The sequence below is a fragment of the Corylus avellana genome, chromosome ca1, assembly GCF_901000735.1.
Source record: "Corylus avellana chromosome ca1, CavTom2PMs-1.0".
In the NCBI taxonomy this organism is placed as follows: Eukaryota; Viridiplantae; Streptophyta; class Magnoliopsida; order Fagales; family Betulaceae; genus Corylus; species Corylus avellana.
This window is the reverse complement of record NC_081541.1, coordinates 8147279-8174454: the sequence shown is the minus strand read 5'-3', so window position 1 is coordinate 8174454 and position 27176 is coordinate 8147279. Positions and strand designations below refer to the sequence as shown.

Sequence of the window (27176 nt, the reverse complement as noted above, 5' to 3'; positions counted from 1 at the left end):
TTTACTGGATTTGACAAGTCCTTCAAGCATAGATATAAAAATGACTTATCAAAAAAATGAAATATAGAAGTCATAATGACTGATTAAGAGTAAGGGGATGCAGTCTATGTAGCTGGAAATGACGTACCAAAAAGGTAAACCCAATAAATAAGAAAAAAATAAAAGAGAAATTGCAGCTCAGAATTGAAAAGTCTACAAAAGGGCCTGAAAAACCAAAAGACAGTTGCACCAAATCCCACTGAAACAACATCCTGAGAAATCCCGATTTAATCTGTCCCACTGACCTCTCTTTGCCTTCAAACGCCATCTTAATTCTCTCCAACCATACACACCACATCAGAGAAGATGCAATAACTCTCCAAGCAACAAAACCCCTCCCCTCCACCAAATTTACGATCCCCTGAAGCCAACAAGTCAACCATGGACTTGGGCATAACCCAAATGGACACTTGTGATGGAGACAACTAAAGACGAGATCACAAGCAACGACAATGAAGTAGCAAATGCTCCACTGTTTCACCACTTTTCTTACACATATAGAACCAGCTCAAAAGAGAATATTTGCCATCTCAATTATGCAGATTATCCATTGCAATATACATCCTAAAGGCACCATCCAAGTAACAATGATAACAATAAATTATTGCAAAAGGCAATAACAACACATATGAAACTGACTTTAATTATACCTCTTAACTAGTGGAAAAATTCTGAAGCCAAGATTGATAATAAATATCTATCAAGTAACTTGCTAGAATTATTGCAAAGTGATACCTAAATGGAAGCAGATATAGAAGGTAACTTAATAAATCAATTCCTGGGTTTAAACAAATCCCACAAGATGGATGAGAAAGCAATACAATGAAAAGAAAGGAGTTATCCCAAATCCTCAAAGAAGTGCAGGTGCTTATGCAGTACTGCATAAGCATATATACGGGATCACCATTAGCCTTTTTGGAAGTTTCCTCTTATTTAACAATTCAATACAAGTGAAGGGGGGGATACAGCTCGTAAGTGGTAAACAGTGGCAAAACAATGTTCCCAATATGAGAACATTGCCAAATGGGTGAGAGAGAAGAACTGGAGAGGTAGGAAAACCTTCAAATTTGAGACTCAATTTTGAACTTCATACTTAAATGGTGCGTTCGTATCTAAATATAAATGGTGCGTTGGTATCTACATATAAATGGTGTGTTTGTATCTACATATAAATGGCGTGTTTGTATCTACACGAGAATTTGAGCAAGAATAGAAATAACAATAAAAACATTACATATTTTACAAATATAAAAGCAATAAAATTACCTCTTCACCTTAAATCAGACCTTATCTTCTTACTCTGCATCAATACATCCTGCCGGTGCACTCTACAGAACCACAAAAGCAACTCTTCTTTTTTATATTGCCATTTGAATCACGAACCTGATCTATCATGTAATTGTAATGGTAAGTCAGCTCTTGCAAAGGAGGAATGTTTTCAGCGGCAAAAAGCATTATGTGAGGAATTCTTTTGTCCTCATAATCGTATAGGACATTTTGCGCATACAAATTGGGAGAACAACTGTGGTTGATGAATCTCCCCACATTGCCATACTCTGCCGCATCAATAGTGAAGCCACCATCCTCCACAACTTCACAGGAAGTTGGATGCACATCAGGCATAAGGGACGAGAGTCCATCCCAAAGAGAATTGTCATTGTAGTCATTCCCAATATCAAACAAATACTCATCATTACCGGTTCTTCGTTCAGCCTCCTTATCTTCAAGGAGCTCTCCTATATACTCACAAATAAAACTTCCTGAAGGAATCGAATTAAGGGATCTCACACCCCATCCCCTAGATTTGGTTTTAAAAATTTCAAGCTGAAATTTGATACCATGCTGGCTGACTCTATTATGGCAAGTAGAAGGGCACTTGCAAGAAGGACCACACTCATAGACGAGGGGCTTTGCTTCAACTATAGCCCCATTATAGTTAAATGGGATTTCTCCTCCGTTCTTGACTGCACAGGAACATTTCTCAGAATCTGAGCATCCATTAATACAGTTACAACCCTTAGGAGGGAGAGGGTGGCACCAATGAGGATATATCATGCTGGTAATGTATTTAAATGGTGCAGGTTTCTCATCATCTATGGTGTTCACAACACAAATGGGAGTCGACTCCTTCCCTTGTGAGATATCATCCACACAGAGACCCTCCCTTACTTTGAATTTCTTGGACTTTTTGACTTCTTTCCAAGCAAGCTCTGGTTGATCTGGAATTCTGTGCAACTGAAACTTGAAAACCAGCTTACCACGTGGCCCCAAATCCTGCCAACATTTCTCCACCTGATATAGCCCATCATAGATATATGCTTTTCCATTTGAGGACTCAGAGCCACGGATCACCCTACCAGGATTCCTTTTATGCATGCTATTCTTCAAAGCAAGGTTTCCCCGTTCAAGTTTCTGATCTTTGGGTTCTTTATCAGTATTCATCACATTTCCTCCCTGGCCCGTATATGTCAAGCAATCTGAATTATCCAAATCATCAAAATAGCCCCCAGACGACACAATGCTAATTGCAAGGATCTCCCCATCATGCTTCATAAAATCTATTAAAGCCTGACTTGGGGGATGAAGGCCAATAATATTAAGCTCCATCCTGTAATGAAACTCATCACCAACTTCAACTCCTGGGACAGAACCCAAGATTTTTTCACCAGTGTTAACATCTTTACCTTTCTTCTTGAGAATCTTTGATTGTTTTTTATCAACCCTCCTATTAGGTTTTCTTCGTTCCTTTGACTTTGCTTCTTCTTCCTGTAAAAGCTTCCTACAGACAGCTTGGAACAGCCGCAGTGTCTCCCTCACTTTGTTTCTGGTAATTGCATCACTGTTGTGACTTTGACCACTTATACTCATTCCAATGGGTGGAAGGTTTACACCAAAACTACATGGTTCTGGAGGCATGTGAAAGTCTAAATATTCATCATCATTCTTAGGAGAATCCTCCTTGTCCCTAACAACAACAATTTGACTCATACCTTGATTAGCAGTGTTTCTTGAAATAGATTAGTTCTCTTTTTTAGGCTTTACTCCAAAAACTTTTGCTTCATCCTTTGTCCTGACAGCAGATTTATGTTTTCCAAGCTCTAGAAAACGATATTTCTTTTCTTTACCTTCACTTGCAATGCCAGTTGGGTATGGTTTATAGGCCCCTTTCCCACGCCTCCAAGGACAATTTGGAGCAGCCATCAGACCCAGAACCACGACCCTGTCCAACACAGGCTCCTGGTACACCTTAATCTCAGAAGACCTTTCAAATCCATCTTGGTTCCTGATTTTTTTAGTAGCATGCCCATCAGATTCAGCTCCAACTTTGTCTCCATTTATCACAGAAACAATCCCCTGAAATTTGCTCTTCTGTGCATCTGTATTTTGAACATCCTCTCCCATTCGCTTCAAGTCAGCTTTTTCAGTGTCTTCCAATGGCCTGTCACCCATATCAGACTTCTCTTGACCCAAACTCCTATTCTTAGGAGAAGTAAGCACTTTCACACTCCCTACCTTACTAAGATTTGGGGCGTTCCTTAAACACAAGGGAGGGAAGTCTCGGATGGCTGAAACTTTTCTTCGTGGAGGATACTTTTTAGCCATAGTCTTCCTCAAACCATTGCCATTGGGAACAACACTGGGAGCACCAGAGGATGAGCAGCATTTAGAACCACTTGGCAAAAACATCTCTTCCTTTGAAGCGGAAGCACCCACCAAATGTAAATCCTTTGACAAATCACAGGCTGCATCTTCTACACCATTTACAGGTTCACTCAACCCTGCATTGTTCAAAGCTTCCAAAGCTGGAGACTGCATTTTTACAGGTTCAGCATTCACAGATTCAAGTCCATTCACCTCATCAGATGAAAAAACCACTTTTTCTTCCTTTGATGTCAAAACATTTTTTCCCTCCAGCATCTCTGTAGACTGGATTCGTGGAGCAAATGGTCCACATCTTGGTGGAATGTCACCAACAGCAGAAACTTTGCTCTCTAAACCCTTTACAGGTTCACTCAACTCTGCATTGTTCAAAGCTTCCAAAACTGGTGACTGCATTTTTACAGGTTCAGCATTCACAGATTCAAGTCCACTCACCTGATCAGATGAAACGACCACTTCTTTTTCCTTTGATTTCAAAACATTTTTTTCCTCAAGCATCTCTGTAGACTGGATTCGTGGAACAAATGGTCCACATTCTGGTGGAAATTCCCCAGTAGCAAAAACTTTGCACTCTAAACCATTTACATGTTCACTCAACCCTGCATTGTTCAAAGCTTCCAAAGCTGGTGACTGCATTTTTACAGGTTCAGCATTCACAGATTCAAGTCCACTCACCTTATCAGATGAAACGACCACTTCTTCCTTTGATGTCGAAACATTTTTTCGCTCAAGCATATCCGTAGACTGGATTTGTGGAGGAAATGGTGGAAAGTCACGAACCGCATAAACTTTGCGCCTCTTATACTTTGGTGGACTAGTACGAAAAGAACAATCACTGTTCTCCATTGCCGATTTTCTCAATCTTCCTTCAGAATGACTAGCGTTTACTGATGTAACTTTTCTAAGAGACTCTGAATGCAGCTTATTGTCCATAACCCCCATTCGAACTTCCAAAACAAATCAAAACAGCACTCTAAAGCAATCCAGAAACCAAATAAGTATCAGTAAAGCATACTAATTCCAAAGATTAAACAACAAATGAATATGACATTTTGCTTGTAGACAAGACAACCAGAAAACAAAGGAGAACTCGAACTCTTATATTTTGGTTTCTCAGGTCATACCAAAACACTAAACACACAGGAATTTAAAAAGAAAAGAAACCCCCATCCAGAACATATAACACTGCTTACAAAATTAAACCAAAGTTCCACCGGCAAAATAACCCTTCCCTTCTTCTAGTGACTTACCAAACCGCAGAGAAAATTAAAACAAAAATAACATTCAGGATTTCATTAAAACATTGTGTCCCCAGATCCAAAAAATGAAAAATCTACCAACATTCAGAAACTTAATTATCCTCCTTCCCAACAATTTTCAAATAATCAAAACATATATGAAAGATATAACTGTTTGTATTCAGCCAAAACTCGGTGAGGAACTTAATGCTTGGAGTATTAACTGTTTAAGAACCGTACACCAAATTTTCAGCATATTAAGAGAAAACAGAAATGGAGATTAATCCTTAAATTCGCATCAAATTTGAAGTAAAATTACTGCTATTAATTTTTATTTTTTTTTAAAAAAAAAAAACCTGAAAGTCTCCATGCAATAAAAGCTTTTAAGAGATTAGTGTCCCACAGACATACCAATCGGGAAAAATCAAGAAGAGGAAAGAAGACGAACCATGGACGTATAGTTGACCAGTGATTTTCAGAGTAATCAACAGCTCGTAATGATTGGAACCCGATGAAAAATGTTGGAGATTTAAACTGCAATCCGAAGTGCTCGCATGAACTGAGCAAAATTAGGTTTTCTTTAACCACAGAAAGGGGAAGGCAAGGAACCTTGAACCGAGAAAAATAATCAGAATGAGATTTAAGGGTGAGATCGTTGTTCTGTATATGCAAAACGACGCCGTTAAAGTGTTTCCAGGTTCTAAATCGATACCGTTTTGTACAGGCAGAGAAACAGGCATTGCAGTACCCCTCTGTCCATTTCAGTCAAAAATTTAATATGTTTTTAAATGGTTTTTCTATATCGGTATTTATTATTATTTTTAAATATAATGAATATTGTATTAATAAAAATGAGGAATAAATATGGTGAAATTTCACTATTTAATTTGAAATCAATGGTTAGTTAGTATTTAAGAAATTATTCACTCAAAAAAAAAAAAAAAAAAAAAGGGAAATTATACATTGTATAATATCTTCAGAATTATTGAAGATTATGATGGCAGAAAAGGTGGGAATGTTTGTTTATATCTTTTGAAAGTTATTTATTTTTGTTTGGAAAAATGTTTTGATATGTCATAAATGTAAATTTTTTAAATAGTTGTTTATTAATATGTTTGTTTTAATAACAGAAAAAAAAAAAAAATATATATATATATATATATATATATATATATATAAAACAAAGATTTTAACAAATGCAAAATCTACTACTTCTTTCAATATCAATGGTTGTTATGAAAGATGAAAAAAAACATCATATATCGCTATCGTAACGTGTTTCAAGAAGAAGGAAAAGGGGAAGGAAGATTTAATCCATTGATCTTCGCTTCTTGAGACATGATGCTACTGTTATATCCTTATAAAAACTCGCACTGTTATATCCTTATATCCTTATCCTTGAGTCGTGGTGCTACTGTTATATCCTTATATATTCATCATTACAGTTTACATCTCTTGTCCAAACTACATATCTTAGATACATAGCAACAGACACTATTGCCATATACAAAGGGCACATATGTCATCCAAATACATCTGATCAGGATAACATTACAATCCGCTGGATCCAAAACTGTACAAGCTGAAAGGAAACCCTAAGGATCGAGCCTACCTCTCCTACTCTGGTCCCTCTTCTGCTGCGACAACTGTAATTTCTGTAAAAAAAGTATTATAAGTAAAACTGTGAGCTCATGAGTATATGATACTAAAACTTTCTAACCAAATATGAATTTCTCTATTCTTGAATTGTAATGAGAGAGGGTTTTATTCTTTAAAAGTGAAAACTAGTATGATGTTATGAAAACTAAACTGACATATACTAGTTGTTCTGAAATGCTTTGCATAGTAACTACTGAAGACTCTACTAACAAAAGACTAGTTGTTCTAGAAATGCTGCACATAATAAATAGGTTCTTGCAAGCATTAAAATGATGAAAATGTTTCTAACTCAAAATGCTTTTGTTTTGCAACCATGACTATGCTGACACCATGAGTCACATTTAATGGAAAGACATCCTTGCCCCCTCGACCATGCTGACGTCTAGGGTGGCACTTCTCCGCCTATGGCAGATCTGATCATGACTATGTTTATGCTATGGTAATACTGAACTAACTGGGAAACACATACTTGTACAACCCCCAATATGTTGAAGTCTAGGGCGGTATCTCATTGCGACTATGCTGACAACATTGTAAACTGACTAGAAAAAACATACTTGCACAACCCCGACAATGCTGATGTCTAGGGTGGGACCTGACCATGAATTTACAGATGTCGTGGGTAATACTTTACTTGCACAACCCCGACTTTAAGTATAGGTTTGAGTCGGTAAAAATTTAGTGTTGGAACTGAGAGATTAAAGATCTTGTTAAAACAAAATCACTCTTGTTCGAACAAGAAAGTCCAGCATGATTCGATCGCAACCACGAACGCAGTCTTAAATTAACATATAGAATCATTCGATCATAGTCTCGTTCAAAACCCATTCGAACGAGAGGAGCACATAATACCTTGATTGAAGTGCTATTTGAAGCCCAATCACCACACAATAAAATTGTGAAGCCCTAGATTTTGTTCGAACATAATTAATTATTGTTCAAACAAGATTACTGATATGATCATAATTATTTGATATCGTCCGGCATCGTGTTAAAGTCCAATAAGGAGTATATCTCCGTAGATTTTATATTCTAATAAATAGTTAGATTCTTTCTTTATTAGAGTTGTTCAAGTCAAGACCTAATTGGTCTATTATATAATCAATAGTATATTGTTTCTCTATTTAAAGGGGAACTATCAATAACAAAGCATGATTTGATTATTATTTTAGAATATAGTTTACTGTGTTTTGGAGGTAAGGCTCCCTCGAAGTAGCCAATAGAGATCACAGCTCTCTCGAAGTAGTTGATTTATCCTTTCCTATGTTTTGTAACTAGTTGGTTCGCATCAATTGCAGCATATTGTTTTTTCAGTAGTCAACTAAGCCTAAAAGAATTAGTTTTCTCCCCTTCTATATAGGCCTTATATGCTACACCCGAAGATGCTATTTTCATAGTTATAAGGGAGGTTTACCATTGTTCTTTAGCCAAAATATTTTCAAGTCTTCTCCTTGTTTCATACTTGCCATTCAAGCCACAGAAAAGCCTATAGCCACTAGAGTTATGCGTTGAAGTGGACAAGATTTGCTCGTGAAGGTGATCCATGGAGAAGAAAGACAAAGGTTCTAGAATTATTGTGGTAAGAGGTTTTCCCTTCTCTCGCTCTTGTATTCGATCTCGTTGCGGGGGGAAGGGGAGGATCGGATGTGGTGGATCCCCTCTAGAAAAGGGAAGTTTGAGGTTCGCTCCTTTTATAGGAAGCTCGTCCTTAAAGAGCCCATCCATTTCCCCTGGAAAAGTATTTGGCGCATTAAGGTTCCTTCGAGAGTGGCTTTTTTTGCTTGGTTGGACGCCCTTGGAAAGTCTCTTACCTTGAATAATGTTAGGAAGAGGGGCATAGTTGTGATTAATCGATGTTGTATGTGTGAATCAAATGGGGAGCCTGTGGATCATCTCTTTCTTCACTGCGGGGTTGCGCGCTTTTTGTGGGATGTTATCTTCTCTCGTTTCAACATGTGTTGGGTTATGCCTAGAAGCGTCAAGGAAATGTTAGCTAGTTGGTGGTCGGGTGGTAAATCCCGAAGCGCGGTGGTGTGGAAGATGGCTCCACTGTGTCTTATGTGGTGCTAATGGAAGGAAAGGAATGCTAGATGCTTTGAGGATTTGTCGAGAAACCTTGAGGACATTGTTAATTTCTTTTTGTATACGCTCTTTATGTGGACTGCAGAATGGCTTGCTCCCCTAGAGATCAATTTCCCTGATTTTCTTTTTATGTTCTCTTCCTCTTTCTCCTCTACTTAGTCGCTCTCTTGTATACTCCATGTGTACTTGGGTTGCGCCCCTCTGCGCTCTTTAATGCATCATTACTTATCAAAAAAAAAAATTATTGTGGTAAGAGGCGAATGAGACGTTTGTTGGGGTTATGAATTGAGTCTTGGGAGTTACAAAGGTTTTGTAAATAAGATCAATCTCTAACATAAGTCTTCTATAGCGGATGCTTTTGGGGTTGCCTGCTCTCCATAGTAGTTTTACTTTTGAAGAGTTTTTCAAAAAGTTTCCACTTCGTTACTAAAACCTTTGTGTTGTTTGATTTTATGCTTTCTTGAATTTTCATATTGATAACTTTGGTAATTGACTTAACAAGTAGCTTGGTAATCTTGTGTTGTATCTTGGGTTTAAATCAAAAATCTTCAATTGGTAAGAGCCTTGGTTCACTTTGTTGGATTAATTTTTTAAGTGTGATCCTTGAAATCCGTTGTCATGGCTCTTGTTCAATTTCAATCTTTGTTTGTTCCTCCTTATTTTGATGGCAATAATTATGCTTACGGGAAGGTTCACATGAGAGTGTTCTTCAAGTTATTGAATGAACGTGTTTAGATGATTGTTGAAAATGGTTGGATTAAACCCGCTACTAATATTGACATGTAGTCTAAGGATGAATTGAATGCTTATAATTGAAATAGTAATATGTTCCATGCTTTCTTTGTGGATGTTTCACAAGAGGATTTCAAAAGAATATCTATGTGAAATGGCTAAGGATGCATGGGATATCTTAGAGGTGATTCATGAAGGTGCTAAAATTGTTAAAAATTCAAAATTTCAGGTGTTGACCTCTAGGTTTGATGAGATTAGAATGAAAGAGGACAAAATTTTTGATGAGTTCTTTGCTAAATTGAATGATATTGTGAACTCCAGTTTAACCTAGGTGAGAAGATTCCAAAAACAGCAAGGTCACGCAATCTCTACTTGAGATGTTTAGACCTAAGGTCACTGTTATTGAAAAAGGCAATTACCTTGATACAATGAGAATAGAGGAACTTGTAGAATCCCCCTACACCTAAGAACTCACCTTACCTGAACCCAAGAAAAAAAAACTTAGCCTTGAAAATAGTTAGGGAAAAGGCTAGTGACTCCTCTTGATGAGAATTTGACATGCTTCCCAAGAGATTCAGAAATTTTTTCAAATCAAGAAAGAGTGAGTTCAGGAAACCTCCCAAATCAGGTGAAAAGTCCAACCGTTGGGAATTCTCAAGAAAAGAAAAAGTATGACCTTGAGACTCAATTTCGACCTTCTTACGTAAATGGTGTGTTTGTATCTACACATGAGCATCTGAGCAAGAATAGAAATAATAATAAAAACATTAATATATACTAATAGAAAGCAAGCAAATTACCTCTTCACTTTAAATCCGACCTTCTCTTCTTACTCTGCCTCAATACATCCTGTTGGTGCACTCTATAGAACCGCAAAAGCAACTCCTCTTTTTTATATTTCCATTCGAATCATGAACCTGATGCATATTGTAATGGAAATTCAGCTCTTGCAATGGAGGAATGTTTTCGGCGGCAAAGAGCATTATGTGAGGAATTCTTTTGTCGTCATGATCGTATAGGACATTTTGCGCGTACAAATTGGGAGAGCAACTATGGTTGATGAATCTCCCCACATTGCCATACTGCGCTGCATCAATAGTGAAACAACCATAATCCGCAAATTCACAGGAAGTTGCCTGCACATCAGGCATTAGTGACGAGAGTCCATCCCAAAGAGAACTGTCATTGTAGTTATTCCCAATATCAAACAAATACTCATCATTACTGGTTCTTCGTTCAGCCTCCTTATCTTCAAGGAGCTCTCCTATATACTCACAAACAAAACTTCCTGAAGGAATCGAATTAAGGGATCTCACACCCCACCCCTTCGATTTGGTTTTAAAAATTTCAAGCTGAAATTTGATACCATGCTGGCTGACTCTATTATGGCAAGAAGAAGGGCACTTGCAACAAGGACCACACTCATAGACGAGGGGCTTTGCTTTGACTATAGCCCCATTATAGTTAAATGGGATTTCTCCTCCGTTCTTGACTGAACATGAACATTTCTCGGAATCTAAGCATCCATTAATACAGTTACAGCCCTTGAGAGGTAGAGGGCGGCACCAATAAGGATATATCATGCTGGTAATGTATTTAAACGGTGAAGGTTTCTCATCATCAATGGTGTTCACAACAAAAATGGGAGTCGACTCTTTCCCTTGTGAGATATCATCCACACGGAGACCATCCCTTATTTTGAATTTGTTGGGCTTTTGGACTTCTTTCCAAGCAAGCTCTGGTTGACCTGGAATTCTGTCCAACCGAAACTTGAAAATCAGCTTACCACGTGACCCCAATTCCTGCCAATATTTCTCCACCAGATATAGCCCATAATAGATATATATTTTTCCATTTGAAGACTCAGAGCCACGGATCACCCTAACAGGATTCCTTTTATGCATGCTATTCTTCAAAGCGAGGTTTCCCCGTTCAAGTTTCTGATCTTCAGGTTCTTTATCAGTATTCATCACATTTCCTCCCTGGCCCGTATATGTCAAGGAATCTGAATTATCCAAATCATCATCATAGCCCCCAGATGACACAATGCTAATTGCAAGGATCTCCCCATCATGCTTCAAAAAATCTATTCCAGCCTGATTCGGGCGATGAAGGCCAATACTATTAAGCTCAATCCTGTAATGAAACTCATCACCAACTTCAACTCCTGGGACAGATCCCAAGATTTTTTCTCCAGTGTTAACACATTTGCCTTTCTTCATAAGAATCTTTGATACTTTTTGATCAACCCTCCTTTTAGTTTTTCTTCGTTCCTTTGACTTTGCTTCTTCTTCCTGCAAAAGCTTCCTACAGACAGCTGGGAACAGCCGCAGTGTCTCCCTCACTTCACCACTTCTACTCAATCCAATGGGTGGCAGGTTTACACCAAAACGCCGTGGTCCGGGAGCCATATGAAAAAAGTCTAAATTTTTTTTTTTTATAAGTATATGAAAGTCTAAATATTCATCATCATCCTTAGCAGAATCCTGCTTATCCCCGACAGCAATTTGACCCCTGCCTTTATTTGCATTCTTTCCTGAAATAGATGAGTTCTTTTTTTTTTACTCTACTCCAGAAACTTTCGATTCATCCTTTGTCCTGACAGCAGATTTATGTTTCCTAAGCTCTAGAAAACTATATTTCTTTCCTTTATCTTCACTTGTAATGCCAGTTGGGTATGGTTTATAGGCCCCTTTCCCATGCCTTTCCAACACAGGCTCCTGGTCCACCTTCATCTCAGAAGACCTTTCAAATCCATCTTGCTTCCTGATTTTTTTAGTAGCACATCCATCAGAATCAATTGGGTATGGCTTATAGGCCCCTTTCCCATGCCTGTCCAACACAGGCTCCTGGTCCACCTTCATCTCAGAAGACCTTCCAAATCCATCTTGCTTCGTGAATTTTTTAGTCGCATGCCCATCAGAATCAGATGGGTATGGTTTATAGGCCCCTTTCCCATGCCTGTCCAACACAGGCTCCTGATCCACCTTCATCTCAGAATACCTTTCAAATCCATCTTGCTTCCTCATTTTTTTAGTAGCACGCCCATCAGAATCAGCTCTAACTTTGTCCCCAATTACCACAGAAACATTCCCCTGAAATTTGCTCTTCCGCACGACTGTATTTTGAACATCCTCTCTCATTCGCTTCAAGTCAGTTTTTTCAGTCTCTTCCAATGGCCTGTCACCCATAACAAGCTTTTCTTGACCCAAACTCTTGTTCTTTGGAGAAGCATGGACTTTCACACTCTCTTCCCTACTAAGACATGGGGCGTTCCTTCCACACAAGGGAGGGAAGTCTCTGATGGCCGAAACTTTTCTTCGTGGAGGATACTTTTTGGCCATAGTCTTCCTCAAACCGTTGCCATTGGGAACAGCACTGGGACCAACAGATGGTGACCAGCATTTTGAACCACTTGGCAAAAACATCTCTTCCTTTGAAGCAGAAGCACACACCAAATGTAAATCCTTTGACAAATCACGGGCTGCTTCTTCCCAACCCTTTACAGGTTCACTCAACCCTGCATTGTTCAAAGCCGGTGACTGCATCTTTACAGGTTTGGCTTTCACAGATTCAAGTTCATTCACCTGATCAGATGAAACAATCACTTTTTCTTCCTTTGATGTCAAAACTTTTTTTTGCTCAAGCATCTCCGTAGACTGGATTCGTGGAGCAAATGGTCCACATCCCAGTGGAAAGTCAAGAACAGCAAAAGCTTTGTGTCTCTCATACTTTGGCGGACTAGCACGAAAAGAACAATAACCATTTTCCCTCGCCAATTTTCCCAATCTTCCTTCAGAATGTCTACCATTTACTGATGTAACTGTTCTAAGAGACTCTGAATGCAGCATATTCTCCATAACCAAAACAGCACTATAAAGCAATCCAAAAATCAAATAAGTATTAGTAAACCATACTAATTCCAAAGATTCAACAACAAATGAACATGACATTTTGCTTGTGGACAAGACAACCAGAAAACAAAGGAGAATTTCAACTCTTAGTTTTGGTTTCTCTGAAACACCAAACACTAAACACACAGGAATGAAAACAGAAAAGAAACCCCTATCCAGAACATAAAACACTGCTTACAAAATTAAACCAAAACTCTACCAGTAAAATAACCCTTAACTTTTCTAGCGAACCCTTTACAGGTTCACTCAACCCTGCATTGTTCAAAGCCGGTGACTGCATCTTTACAGGTTTGGCTTTCACAGATTCAAGTTCATTCACCTGATCAGATGAAACAATCACTTTTTCTTCCTTTGATGTCAAAACTTTTTTTTGCTCAAGCATCTCCGTAGACTGGATTCGTGGAGCAAATGGTCCACATCCCAGTGGAAAGTCAAGAACAGCAAAAGCTTTGTGTCTCTCATACTTTGGCGGACTAGCACGAAAAGAACAATAACCATTTTCCCTCGCCAATTTTCCCAATCTTCCTTCAGAATGTCTACCATTTACTGATGTAACTGTTCTAAGAGACTCTGAATGCAGCATATTCTCCATAACCAAAACAGCACTATAAAGCAATCCAAAAATCAAATAAGTATTAGTAAACCATACTAATTCCAAAGATTCAACAACAAATGAACATGACATTTTGCTTGTGGACAAGACAACCAGAAAACAAAGGAGAATTTCAACTCTTAGTTTTGGTTTCTCTGAAACACCAAACACTAAACACACAGGAATGAAAACAGAAAAGAAACCCCTATCCAGAACATAAAACACTGCTTACAAAATTAAACCAAAACTCTACCAGTAAAATAACCCTTAACTTTTCTAGCGACTCACCACCAACCCCCAGAGAAAATTATAACGAAAACAACATACAGGATTTCATTAAAACGTTGTCTCCCCAGATCCAAAAAAAAAGAAAAATCTACCAATATTCAGAAACTTCATTATCCTCCTTCCCAACAATTTACAAACAACAAAAAGATATATGAAAACGATAAACAAACCATTCAATAATTATTTGCGGAATCTAAGATTCAGTAATCTCTTTGGTCGCAAACAATAAACAATATAATACTCATTTCTAACAGTTCCTTCATTTTCCTCTCATTTCTGAGCAACCAAACAGAGAAACAAGAACACAAACTAATCTTCAAATTTGACGACAATACAAACATGCATCAAATTTGAAGTAAGTTAAATTCCTGCTGAAAAGTAAAAAATAAAAAATATATATATACCTGAAAGTCTCCCTGCAACAAAAGCTTCTAAGAGAGTAGTGTCCGGTGTCCCACACACAGAGATATTTAACATACCCAATCTGGAAAAATCAAGAAGAGGAATCAACGGCTCGTAATGGTGTCACGTTGCTCGAAACATACCAGTAAGGGGGGAGCAGTTTGCAAGAAACTAGATGAGCACTGCGTCTGCGCGTGAAAGCACGCAACCACAACTCATGCAAAGAAGGGAGTTGCTGGCGCGTGCCGAGAAAAGCTCAAGGAAATGACAGCACGTACGTACACAGACAAAGCAGCACTAGAGTGCTCAGAAGGCGTAAGTGAAGTAACCCAGTTCAGAGGACCTGCTGCAGGTGCAGAGGTCATGGAACGGGTTTCAAGGAACAAGAAACAAAAGTGGGACCCTTTTTTTATGTAATGGTTCGGTTGTGCTCTGATACGATGTTTATTCACAGTTCGTTGTTTATTTTTGTAAGTGGTTGTTCTTTTGTGCATGCAGTGGTCAGTTATTCAGTTATTTGAATGTTAGTGGAAAGGTGACGAAGAAAAGTTTAGTACTGGAAAGGTTACTAGCAAATTTTTCTAAATAAATAAGACAATAATAAACATATAAGTGATTTTCTCTAAGCGATTACAAGAAATTTATTATGAAAAATATAGTTAAAAAATATAGTAAAGAAAAAATCACTCGACCTCAAAGCCCAAATACACAAAATCTCATTTATAGAGATTATTATGGTCTTTTTTTCTCTTTTGTTTTGAACTCTTCCAAAAAAACTAAGAAGAAAATAGTCTGATGCGCTTGCATCAACGAAAGACTGAAGCTAGCTTTTTATAAGGGTGCTAAAGTCGGTGAATCAATCCTGCTCCAAGTAGGTCTTATTTCAAGTTTAACTTGGAATTTTTATGTCTCCCAAACCCACAAGTAAAAGGAAAGGGCAGTGGTCCCATGCATTGAATAATTGGAAAACACTCATCCAAACACCTGTAGTAGAAGAAACAACATACAAAATTATAATGATTTGAGCTACAATTTAGTGCCTTGCTACATATCTTAAGTAAATACAACTCAAAAACCTTGCCAACAACAACAACCCACAATTTTCATTATATCATTGAAATACAACAAAACAAAAGAGAAAATTAGGGTCTGTTTGAGTGTGTGTTTGAGGGGCCTAAAAATGCATTTAACACTCAAAAAGTTCGTTCGAAAAAAAAAATCAATTTGGAAAAAAAAATTGAAAACGCTTTTAAGTATCCAAAAAACCTAAAAATGGCCAAAATGCACTTTTGACAATAATTTAGGATGTGTTTGAAATTGCGATTTTACAAGAATAATTTGCGTTTTTAAAAAATATCACAAAACATAAGATGTTTGGGTTTGACATTGTGATTAAAAAACAACTTAATTTAAAATAGGAAAAAAATTTGTGATTTTTATAAATAGGGTAGGGGTACTTATTTAAAAAAGTGCGAATTTAAACCAAAATCACGATTTCACATAACAAATATTGGATAAAAAAAAAAACTTTTTAACATGTTTTACCAAACGCCTTTGCGATTTTAAAAAGTAGCGATTTTAAAAATGTAATTTTTAAAAACGCAATTTTTAAAATCTCACTTATTGAACCTGCAATCCCAAATAGACCCTTAAAAATAAATTGCCAAAAAATATTTTTTGACTTAAAAGCTTTATTTTTCGAACGCAATCCTAAACATACTGATAATTTAAACATCGCCTCATCAAGACTTCAGTTCATATCTTCAAAATATCGCCTCAATACGCACAGGGGGTAGAGATTTATCTTTAAGTTATGAAAAAACATTTTTCTCAAATATAAACCTGACCAAACATCAAAAATACTTCTCACCTTTACTCGCATAAAAATATTTTTCAAACTAAAAATAAAAAATAAAAAATACATACCTCAACACAGCAAGAGTGTGTTTGACACTGCAATTTTGCGAAACAAATGTGTGATTTTGAACTAAATTATAGAAAAAATGTACAGTTTAAAAGTGCATTTTTATAAATTACAATTTGAAAATGCAAAAAAAAAATATATATATATATATATATATGTGTGTGTGTGTGTGTGTGTGTTTTCAAATCATAGGTAAATTGGTGCATTTTTAAAAATACACAATTTAAAAAACCCAATTGCAACTTTTCGAGGTCCGGCCAATCAGAAGAGCTGTCGAACCTGGAGTAGCCTGGACCAATGGAAGCTTGACTATCTGCAAAGCCCAAGACATTTGTAGCCTGAAAGCCTTGTTAGCAGTGCATACCGGCCCAGTAGCCCAAACACGCAAGGCTAAAAGGCCCATGGCGCCCTTGCTCATGCCCACCTTGAATAATGGAACACTGAGGTTCAGGTTCATGTTCGGTTCGGTGAGCAGTCTGCACTATGAACCAAACCTAGTGTTAGCTTCGCAGGACGAGTTCGTTGCGCGAGGTTCAGCCAGTCTTGGTGAAAGAGATAGTAGACGTCCAATCAGCATAAAGGAGTTGTTACGTCAAACGACTTATGTCATATCCATGTCCCATTAGAGCCCGTTCGTACTCAGAAGGGTCGCTGTGATCATATAGGAGTCATGCAGACCTGACCTGCTGGTTTAGCCTCCGATCTCTAGGTCACATGTGTCACGCTCTGGTGCAGCCATGGCGCGGATCTCGAGGAAGAGTGGTTTAAGTAGAGGAAAATTTTGCAAGTGAGAAAGAGGAGAGTTTTGTAAAAAAAAAAAAAAAAAAAAAAGACAGAAATGAGAGAAGATTTTTTCATGAGTTCTTGATCAACTTTGTGTAATTTCCCGGTTCGATCGGAGCTAGTGGCCGGCAAACTGTGTGAACACAAACTAACACTAATTAATTTCCTTGCCTCCCTAACTCATTTTCAATTGTTTTTTATTTTATTTTGAGGAAAACTTTACTTTACATCCTGAACTATTGCGCATTTTTAGAAAACCCTTACAAAATTCAAAAGATATTAATTTACACCCCTAAACTTTTAATTTCAATTAATTTATCCCCCTCAATCAGATTTTAAACATTAAAAATGATAAAATGACATTTGTACCCATAACCTTTTTATAAAATTTCAAATAAAAAATAAAAAAATTTGACTCACCGGCCGGTCACAAGGTGACCCTAAGATCCATTATTTATTTATTTTTTAAAAACGAAAATTGAAAGATAATTTAGTTTTTTTAAGCATTTTCATTAATAATTAACTGCTAAAACTAACAAAAAGGATAAATTAATTGAAATTAAAAATTTAAGGGTATAAATTAAGAATTTTTGAATTTTAGGAGACGCTTCTCAAAATTTACGTAGTTTAAGGATTAAAGTGAAGATTTTTTTTTTTTTTTTTTTTCGAACTTATTTTTCAATTGGTTAAACAACGTCATCACCAGGCGTGAAAGAAGTTGGTCAAGTCTCACGATATATTTCTGTCGCAAAGTATCATTTCCTTCGCATAGAAGCAGAAAACCGATATATACAAATTCGTGATCATCACGCGCCTCCCTCTCTCTCTCTACTCTCTCTATATTCCCATTTCTGCACTTACGCTGTGTCTCAGCTTTCAGGCTCACACAGGTTTTCTCTTCTCCTTTCTCTGCAACTACTTGATCTTTCCCATTTGTTTGCCGAGAAATACATACGAAAGGACGAGGAAACTCAGGGCTAGGTTTTCACTTTCTATTTCCTTCTCTCTCTCTCTCTCTCTCTCTCTCTCTTTTCTGCAAGCAAACGGATTTTTAGGCTCTAATAAATATCTGCTTTGACGACTTGTACGATTCAAATCTCTGATTTCTAGGTCCTCTTAGGATCTCCGCTGTCAATTCGAGTTCGTTTATCTTCAGATTCACCAAGGTGGTACTATTACATCCAGATCTTATGAATTCAAAGTTTCGAAACTAAGCCCTAATTCGAGTTTTTTTTTTGTCTTTCAATTTGATATCTCTATTTGGTGTTTTCCTTTGTTGAGTCTAATTTTCTTGTTTGCGGTGCAGTGGAGGCGAGGCATTTCTGAGTCATTGAAAATATGGTTTCCTTTGAGATGAATGACCGCAAGAGTGAGTGAAAATTGATATGATTCTGTTTCTTTCACTTTTTGGCAATAGCATTGCTAGTTTAATTGCGTTCGATTTTTTATTTTATTTTTGGTTGTTGTTTACTTTGATTTATTGTGGTAAATGCCTGTACTAGTGTTTCTTTCATTCCTGCCTTTGATTATCAGTAAGCAATAATAGGGTTGGGTTAAGATTATTAGAACATTCGAGAATGGGTAGCTTAAAACTTTGATTAAGAAGGCTTATTATACTACTGTAACTACCTTTCTTAAGTTTTATTTTCAGTCTTGATTTGGTGCTAGTACGAAACATGCTCAGGATCGTTTTTCTATAGTTATGACTTTTGACAACTGGCTTTATGATGTTTTTCATTGTTGATAAATATGTACATGTTGTGTCGATTAAAATAGGACATTCTTTCTTGAGTTTTAAGCAGCAAGTACAACTTTGTCAGTCTCTGTTGATGTGATTTTCTTCATGTCATTTAGACACTTAAAGGTAAATACAACTCACACGTGCACAGGATTGAACCCACGGCCTTACCATCCACTCCTTGCTTATAGGGTTAGAAGATGCCATGTTTTATAGAGACCATTGGCAACAATTATTGGTGTTTCTTGAACCTGTGACCTTATATCTGACCCTTGCTTATGGAGCTAGAAGATGCCAATTGGTCTAGAGACCATGGGCAGAAATTATGGTCTGTCTTTAAGGCGGCATACCTTGTTGTATTTTAGGCATAGAGAATAACGTGCAAATACTTTGAGGAGTTTAGGTATTTTCATGCAGAATTTGGTTTAGTGTTTTAGAATGTTCGGATGTGCTTGACTAAATGTGAGTCACATGTGAGTTTCTATGGTTCTGCCTAGAGGCCCTAGACCAAAATTAGAATGATTATGAGTTGTAGTAGGAGTCAAGTCGCTTGATTTTGGTTGTGGTGGCCAAGACATTTAACTTTTCTACACTGCTAGACCTTTCATATAATTGGGTACTAAGATACAAAGGAATGGCATATAATGTCATATAAGGTAATATTACTTCGGGGCATGATTAGAAGTGCTTGGAGCCTAGAAAAAATGCGTAGATTTATGTGATTCTAGCTCAAACATATAATATACATGAATGTATCCTTGAAACTTGCGTCATATTGAGTTGCGTGTGTTTCTACTTCATGTTGATGCTATTTAGATGTAAATTTGGGACTTCTATCTGAATTATATATATATATATATATATATATATATATATATATATATATATATATTTGAAATTGGTACACCCCTAATACTTGGAAATTGTGAATTGGGACAGAGATTGGACTAGGGTTGACAGGATTTGGCATATTTTTCTCATTCCTGGGAATCATCTTCTTCTTTGACAAGGGATTACTTGCCATGGGAAATGTAAGTGCCTTATTCTTCGTTTGTGCTTGCTCAGGTTCCTTTTTTTTAAGTCTTTAAATATCACATATGCTTGTTGTTGACATGATACATTGTTTAACACTTTCTTACTTTTGTGTGTACTTAATCAGATACTCTTCTTCTCAGGGGTGACTCTCACCATTGGACTGAAGTCTTCCATGCAGTTCTTCATGAAACGCCAAAATTTTAAGGTTTAACCTGTTGAGTCTCTCTCTCTGTGTCACACACACACACACACTCAAAACACAGAATGCTGTGGTTCATGCATTGCTTCATGTCTTTTCACCAGTTGTTTTTTTTGTTTTTTTTTTTTTTTTTCTGATTGTACAGGGAACAATTTCTTTTGGTGTTGGCTTCTTGTTGGTTGTCATAGGATGGCCTATTTTGGGCATGATTTTGGAGGCATATGGATTCATTGTACTCTTCAGGTCTGTAGAAGTCTTACATTCATGATTGTCGCAGTGATCTTTGTAATTACACATTTTAATTGTTACTGGAACATATTTTGCAGTGGCTTCTGGCCAACACTGGCGGTTTTTCTGCAAAAGATACCTATTCTTGGTTGGTTGTTCCAACAGCCATATATCAGATCGGTATGTTTATTATGGAAAAAGTTTCATTTTATTGCTATTTATTTCAAATTTTAAACTGTAAGATTGTTCATAGAATGTTTGCTAGATTTTAGTACTTGTGAAAGCTCATATAGGCAAGAAGGAAATAAATAGTCTCTTTTTTACTTGGACAGCTGCGTATTTAAGGAATTTTAACGTGAGATAGAAGATTCATAGATATCTCATATACTCTTAGTGTGATTAGTAATGTAAATGTTATGATAATTAAATAATAAAAAAAATTAAATTTAACCTTTGTACTGTTGATCTATGAGATACCTAATGTTGGCATTATTCTAAACAAGCACATGGAGTGCTTTGCATCTGAGGCAGAAGCCCTTAAGGTTCACAGCTTTATCCATGCATATAGTAAAGTTCTTGTCATCTACATTATTCATTTACTTGGTTATTAGGGTGTTTTAGCAACTATTACTTATCAAAAAAAAAGTATGGGTGTTTATCCTCATGCCTCCTGGGCATGAGGATAAACTGCTTAGTTCGTCAGGAGTGAAAGCTCCTGGGTTACCTGGTAACTGGTTCTGGTAGGTGGGGTTAGTTACCCGTAGGAGTTTGATTAACGGTGATGATTGTTGTACAGTATGCGTTTGCGACATACAATTAATCTGAGTAAAGTTATCCTACGTTATTAAAAAAAAAAAAAAATTAGGGTGTTTTAGCACTATTTTTTGGGGGGAGTGGGAATGCTTTTGTGAGGGAGCTCATTGACACAATACCGATTACACCGAATATTCAATGTTTCATTACCCCTTCCCTCTTCTTCTCTCTACCCAATCTCTACACAGACGCTAATGCAGACACACAACCCTTAGGACCTAAAATGGCTGAAAATCATTGGAGAATTGCCACATTCCACACCCACACACAAAATGGTGGTATATGAATAGGTTTTGCATTATCGCAATGTATAAATTATGTACTGTAATTGGTGGAAAAGAATTACTAAAGTTCATGTGGCTCAAAATCTGTCCACACTGTTCACTTTTGCAGGTTGAACCAAATTTGAATATCCAATTGTATTTTGAACTAAATATTCCTTTTTTTTCTTCATGCAGTTCTTTGACCGGTATCGGGGCAGACGGGTGCCTGTATGAGGCAGAAAAAGACGTTTGAGGAAAGATGCAGACAGACCCAGTTGTAAGTCCTTGTAATATACAGTCAGAACGAGATTCATTGTTTTTTTTTTTTCGTTCAGTTGATCTGGTGGCTGTAGAAAAGATTAGAAAAAAGTTTACTCATTTGATGATGAGCTTTATCTTTTACCAAAAGAAAGAAAATAAACATTTTGAGCTTTTATCTGTACCATTCCATGTTTGTCTGTCCACTGCGTTGGTGCATATTTCCACCTTTCAAATTGCCATTCATTTTGTAGGTAGCTTTCAAATTATTTTATATGGTGAAAAATGTAAAGCACGATTGGTAACTTTCACTTTATTCATTTATTCCTTTTTGCCCAATATTTCTGGGAAATGACCCCAAAAAAAAAAAAAAATCATGATTAGATGATATTAGGCCATATATATATATATATATTGTCTTGTAGATATGTGATGTCTTGACCAAAATGAACGTGTTTTTAGGCGGGGCGAAAGAAAAGTTCTTTCTTCAAACACCATGGGAAACGAAAGTGAAAGGCCCAATGTGTATGCCATGGTCTTTTACATGAAGGTTCCTAACTGTTACCCCTATCAGTTTCAAGCGCTATTATAAGTATTTGGGCAATGTTTATGCGTGGTTCAATCTTAAAATGCCTAGTGCCCAGGAAAGATTGGCAATAGTGTAATTATACATTGAACTTGTGTCCACCATGAAAGGTTGGAGGAGATATGTGGTAACTCGTACTATGGTTGGAAACAATTCTTTTAAGCATGCAGAAGCAGGATGACTGATGCTTCTGTCACGAGGCTATAAAAAGTAACAAGGAAAGAGGAAAATCTTGTGGACTGATCCAACACAAGCAACTATGTGATAACATTTATTCAAAATCTGGTGAATGTAGAAGCAAATAATTAAGGCATTTGATTGGGGAAGATTATCATACAAATGCATCTAATGTACCAATATTGGGAACAAACAGGTCCACAAGTAATGGTACTACCAATAAGCCTTTTAATACCATCCTAAACTCGGAGAAGGAAATGAAATGGAGAGGAGCTAGTTCCTTATTCTAAAAAGGGTAAAATTATCCCCTAAACTCTGCGTACTCATTTATTATGATGACAACTAAAAAGAAAAATTTATCGTCCTTTAGTTATATGCTAACACGTGTCAATGTAAAAGAGGTGTACATCAAACATTTTTTTAATAAATATATATATTTTGTATTCAATGAGGTAAACGCTACCCCAACAGAACGAAGTATCACCTTGCTTTGGATACAAATTCTCAACACGTGAACCAATAATCAATCTTGATGATCGTCTGCAACAATGAACGCAGAGCCAAATCCTCTGCTAACAGCGTGGTGGGTGCATGGTTGGGCAGCAACAAAGGCAGCCGAGCATTCTCGGTGCTATTGCCGGCAGTTACAGTGAGAACTTGCCGGTGATTAGAGGACTAATTGGACATACTAGATTTTACATATCACTTGGAGCATACAAATTGAAATCCAACTGCTTTATGGATCTAAAAGTCACGTGTAAACCACGTGCAAATACATCTCCATGATTTTTAAAACTACCTCTATAAACAAAATTAGTTCTTACCATCTCCTACTTCTTCAAATGCCGACTCTATCTTACACACCACTCAGATTAAGGCTTCGAACAATATTTCAAAACATTTTAGCAGTAATTGGCCTTCTAACTTACCAAGGAAGTAGGCTTTGTTGCAAGCAATGAAAAAACACACACAAAAAAATAGACGGGGCACACAATTTGAAAATAGAATTTCAAAAGCCTTAATGTAGGAATCTAAAATATTAACTTACCATTCCTTCCTTGGGGCTTAGGGCATTACTAAGTAGTAAAATGAATTGATATGCTGTAAATCATTCCGAACAATTACTTCCGCGAGATGTGTACGCTGATTGTTGCAAACAAAAGCCATAGACATAGGGAGGAACAGAGGAGAATAGGTTAGCCGAAAGTCAAAATAATGATGAACACATTCATCAAGCTGATAGTTGAAACCTTTTAACAAAAAAATGACACCTTATGAGATTGAATCATGAAGTTTCAAGATCATTCAAGATATTCATAAAAATACGACTTGAGTTCCAAGCTTTTTCCATCTAATAACTGATAAGAAGACCATAAAAAATTAGGCAGGTTGAAATATTTTCTGCACATGCATGAGAATTCACAGGTACATGTTGGTTATCAACAAAAAGAAAAAGAAAAAGGAAAGAAAGAAATCACAAGTCACAACCACATGTGGACATTTTAATGCATAATAACATTAACATGAAAAAATGCATTAAAATGTCCACATGTGGTTGTGACTTGTGATTTCTTTCTTTCCCTTTTCTTTTTCTTTTTGTTGATAACCAACATGTACCTGTGATTCTCATGCATGTGTAGCATTCTTTGCAAGTAAATCGACAACAATTTTTCAGTTGCTGGTTTGGACTATGCCTTACAGATCATTTCTTTGGATTCATCAGCCTCCTTGATCTTCTGACCACAGATTTATCAGAAACTACTAAGAATTCCTTGTCCTTTTCAAATAATTTGGTTGGATGACTCACCATTGGAGCATTTGTTTTTACCATTCCTCCAATTCTTTTCCCAGTGGCCTGCTTAATTTTTGAGTTTGGTGACAACAATTTTTCAGTTGCTGGTTTGGACTATGCCTTACAGATCATTTCTTTGGATTCATCAGCCTCCTTGATCTTCTGACCACAGATTTATCAGAAACTACTAAGAATTCCTTGTCCTTTTCAAATAATTTGGTTGGATGACTCACCATTGGAGCATTTGTTTTTACCATTCCTCCAATTCTTTTCCCAGTGGCCTGCTTAATTTTTGAGTTTGGTGAAAGTCTCTCTTCTTGTTCCATTCTAAAATTCTTCAATCTAGTCATGCTTCTTGTCGAAACACCTATACTTGGGGTGAGGACATTCTGGTTTTCTTCTGTTGTCATATCCCTTGAATTGAAGAAAGTATCCTCATTGTCGTGCTTATGGTCAACCTTAGTCTCCTTTTGATTAACTGGAGTCTCATTTAGTCCAGATTGCACATTTTTCATTGGACTATTCCCCATCGACTTTCCCAATATATCATTGTAAATGCTCTTTGTCAGCAAACAATAATCTGGATCTTCAAAAGTGGATATTAAGAGATCACGTACCCTAGCCACTGGGAAATCATGTAAAGAAAATGGAAAAGTTTTATCTGCATTGTCACCCGAAGAGACTTTGGACTCGTCAGAAGCAGAAATCCTTGTCGGAACACCTCTACCAGTAGAATTTTCACCAGAACAACCAATAGCATACTCCTCCCAGTTCCAGGGAAATCCAAGCAGGAAATGATTGCATACCTTTTAACATCAGGAGTTAGAATCTTAACTTCAGTCAAAAGAACAGTTTTTAACGGGAAAGCTTCCATAGTATTTAGTAATTTAGATGGCAACAAAAAAAAGCTTGGGCTAGGCTAACACCACATCAATGTCAATGGTTCGCGATGAGGAACAGAAAAATTACCATTTCATTGCTCCTCATGTTAACTACTGTGTCATTTTCAATGGCATGCTTCTGCATTTACTTATACAAAACCTGTGATACCAGCCCATCACACTACACCAAGTAGTTTTCAAGAAGGCTTAGCTCACTTGAGTCAAGCTCATTCCTCAACCAAATATTACACCCAAAATGTTATGTTATCATGCAGCTAATGTAGTAGTGAACTCTACATTGGAATTAAACGAGACAACCAAACAACAAGGAAACTCATACTTTTTTTTTTTTTTAAAAAAAAAAAAGTAATTGAGATATCATTAAAAGCATGCTCCCAAGTACACAACAAGTATAAATGAGAAAACGAGTAACTAGAAACCACTGACAGAAACACATACCTCAGATGGAAAACCATTTTGACACGACCGAGACCTATTTATGAAGCCACTGATTGTGATGTTGATGCCATCCGTTGTCTCAAGAGTGGTGGCATCGTGTCTCTTGGAAATTGCAGCAGAGGAAAAAACTCTTACTCCTAGTCTCCTGTCAAGGAACAGACAGAATTTAAGAAAAAACAACGAATCATCTATACAGCAACCTCAAAGAATGACGTTAATTGACCAACTAAGCCTGATTAATCAACATTTATGCAATGGCACGGCTAAATGCTAAAAGGGTGCAAAATGTGAACTTTAATTTTTTTTCTTCTTCTTAATAGAAGTCCTCATTGGGGACTGAAACTTACACTAAAACCTAAACAACCTCCAATTACCCTTCTTGGGTTCACCTAATTTATCTTAAATTCTTGATATTTGCTTCAAGAACTATACAATTTTATCCACATATCACAAAACAAAAGGAAGCAAAACTAAGAAACAAAAAAAAGATAAAGAAAAGATGTGTAAAGAGTCTAAAGACGAAAGCCTCTTACTCTAATGAAGCAAACCCTCCTACAGCTAAACCCTTCCCGTTGGGAGCCTTCACCAGCCACCAATCATGCAGTGAAACCTGCAAAAAAATTTATCATCAAAATTAAACAAAAAAAGATGAGAAAAAAAAAAAGAAAAAGAGTGGCAAAATATGTACAGATTTGTAGAGTGAAGAGGAGACGATTGTGGTGTTGGAGGTTGGGGTTATCGGTTTGGGCGATGCTTTTGGGTTGGGAGGCGTTGGAAAGCCCCGGTTTCTTCTCGTCTTCGCCATTGGCTTCGATCTCTCAGTGCTGCATTTTTCCTTCTAACGAATTAATAAAACTAACTACGAGAAAAGTTAACGTTCCACGATAAGTAGCATACATTTGCAGTAAATCGGGAAGCTAAAACCCACTATTGGGAAGCTGAAACGTCGTTGCTTTGCCTACTAAATGAACTAATTATGAAGAACATCACCAAGAACAATTTATATATATATATATATATATATATATATATATATTCACATGACCAAGAAGATTCAACCCCAATAACAGGTAGCTAGGACCATCTGGTTAATCTTTTTTTGAGAGAAAAAAAAAAAAAATTCTATCTGTCTCTCTCGTTTTTACTAATTATTTCAAAATGGTAAGTTCTAATACATTTTTGTGGTTATGATCAAAAGGTTTTGAATCAGTTCACTTTCTTTCTAATATTAGTTGATTAAATTTACATTCGGGTAATGTACAATTCTAATTCAGTGTTTTATCTAGGCTTTTTGTGTAATGGGTATATTAGGTTAATGGGCTTTTGGCCTTGGTAGGTTAGTGGGCATTCGACCTTTGAGTTGTAATGGGTGTTACCCTATGATCCATAAGATTATATTCCATTTCAATTCATATACATATTATTACATTTTGT

At 36.8% G+C, this 27176-nt stretch overlaps 3 protein-coding genes and 1 pseudogene across 10 annotated transcripts; 1 reads left to right on the top strand and 3 right to left on the bottom strand.

The window, feature by feature from the left end:
* Window positions 1-6: 6 nt before the first annotated feature.
* Window positions 7-5667, bottom strand: LOC132190494 (histone-lysine N-methyltransferase, H3 lysine-9 specific SUVH6-like; annotated as a pseudogene).
* A 4582-nt stretch (window positions 5668-10249) lies between these two features.
* Window positions 10250-16987, bottom strand: LOC132175260 (histone-lysine N-methyltransferase, H3 lysine-9 specific SUVH6-like). Its single transcript, XM_059587178.1, is given in 5 exon segments — window positions 10250-12301; window positions 12476-13283; window positions 13543-13929; window positions 16533-16593; window positions 16810-16987. Coding segments are annotated over 5 exon segments (3486 nt in total).
* Window positions 16988-18046: 1059 nt separating this feature from the next.
* On the top strand, window positions 18047-22743 carry LOC132166864 (vesicle transport protein GOT1). 8 transcript variants are annotated; one of them, XM_059577700.1, is made up of 8 exons: window positions 18047-18479; window positions 18620-18682; window positions 19991-20082; window positions 20211-20291; window positions 20431-20528; window positions 20612-20693; window positions 21785-21866; window positions 22310-22743. In XM_059577700.1, exons 2-7 carry the CDS (start codon window positions 18652-18654, stop codon window positions 21821-21823), a joined length of 423 nt encoding a protein of 140 aa, XP_059433683.1. In that variant the 5' UTR covers window positions 18047-18479; window positions 18620-18651; the 3' UTR covers window positions 21824-21866; window positions 22310-22743. The 8 variants fall into 8 exon arrangements, with proteins under 8 accessions (XP_059433683.1, XP_059433688.1, XP_059433689.1 ...); XM_059577705.1 differs by lacking the exon at window positions 22310-22743 and having other exon boundaries at window positions 18047-18203; window positions 18424-18479; window positions 21785-22034; XM_059577706.1 differs by lacking the exon at window positions 22310-22743 and having other exon boundaries at window positions 18047-18203; window positions 18424-18482; window positions 21785-22034.
* A 1750-nt stretch (window positions 22744-24493) lies between these two features.
* Window positions 24494-26704, bottom strand: LOC132167294 (protein EMBRYO DEFECTIVE 1674). The gene is made up of 4 exons (XM_059578213.1): window positions 26431-26704; window positions 26276-26352; window positions 25743-25887; window positions 24494-25208 (listed from the first exon to the last, which is right to left on the bottom strand). Exons 1-4 carry the CDS (start codon window positions 26545-26547, stop codon window positions 24531-24533), a joined length of 1017 nt encoding a protein of 338 aa, XP_059434196.1. The 5' UTR covers window positions 26548-26704; the 3' UTR covers window positions 24494-24530.
* Window positions 26705-27176: the final 472 nt, after the last annotated feature.

Coding starts and splice junctions, on each gene's coding strand:
- LOC132167294 (XM_059578213.1), bottom strand. CDS start 26,547: ATGGCGAAGACGAGAAGAAACCGGGGCTTTCCAACGCCTCCCAACCCA. Junction 25,888..26,275: donor GGAGGGTTTGCTTCATTAGA/GTAAGAGGCTTT, acceptor GTTCCTTGACAG/GAGACTAGGAGTAAGAGTTT. Junction 25,209..25,742: donor AAAATGGTTTTCCATCTGAG/GTATGTGTTTCT, acceptor TGATGTTAAAAG/GTATGCAATCATTTCCTGCT.
- LOC132166864 (XM_059577700.1), top strand. CDS start 18,652: ATGGTTTCCTTTGAGATGAATGACCGCAAGA. Junction 20,083..20,210: donor GATTACTTGCCATGGGAAAT/GTAAGTGCCTTA, acceptor GTACTTAATCAG/ATACTCTTCTTCTCAGGGGT. Junction 20,292..20,430: donor TGAAACGCCAAAATTTTAAG/GTTTAACCTGTT, acceptor CTGATTGTACAG/GGAACAATTTCTTTTGGTGT.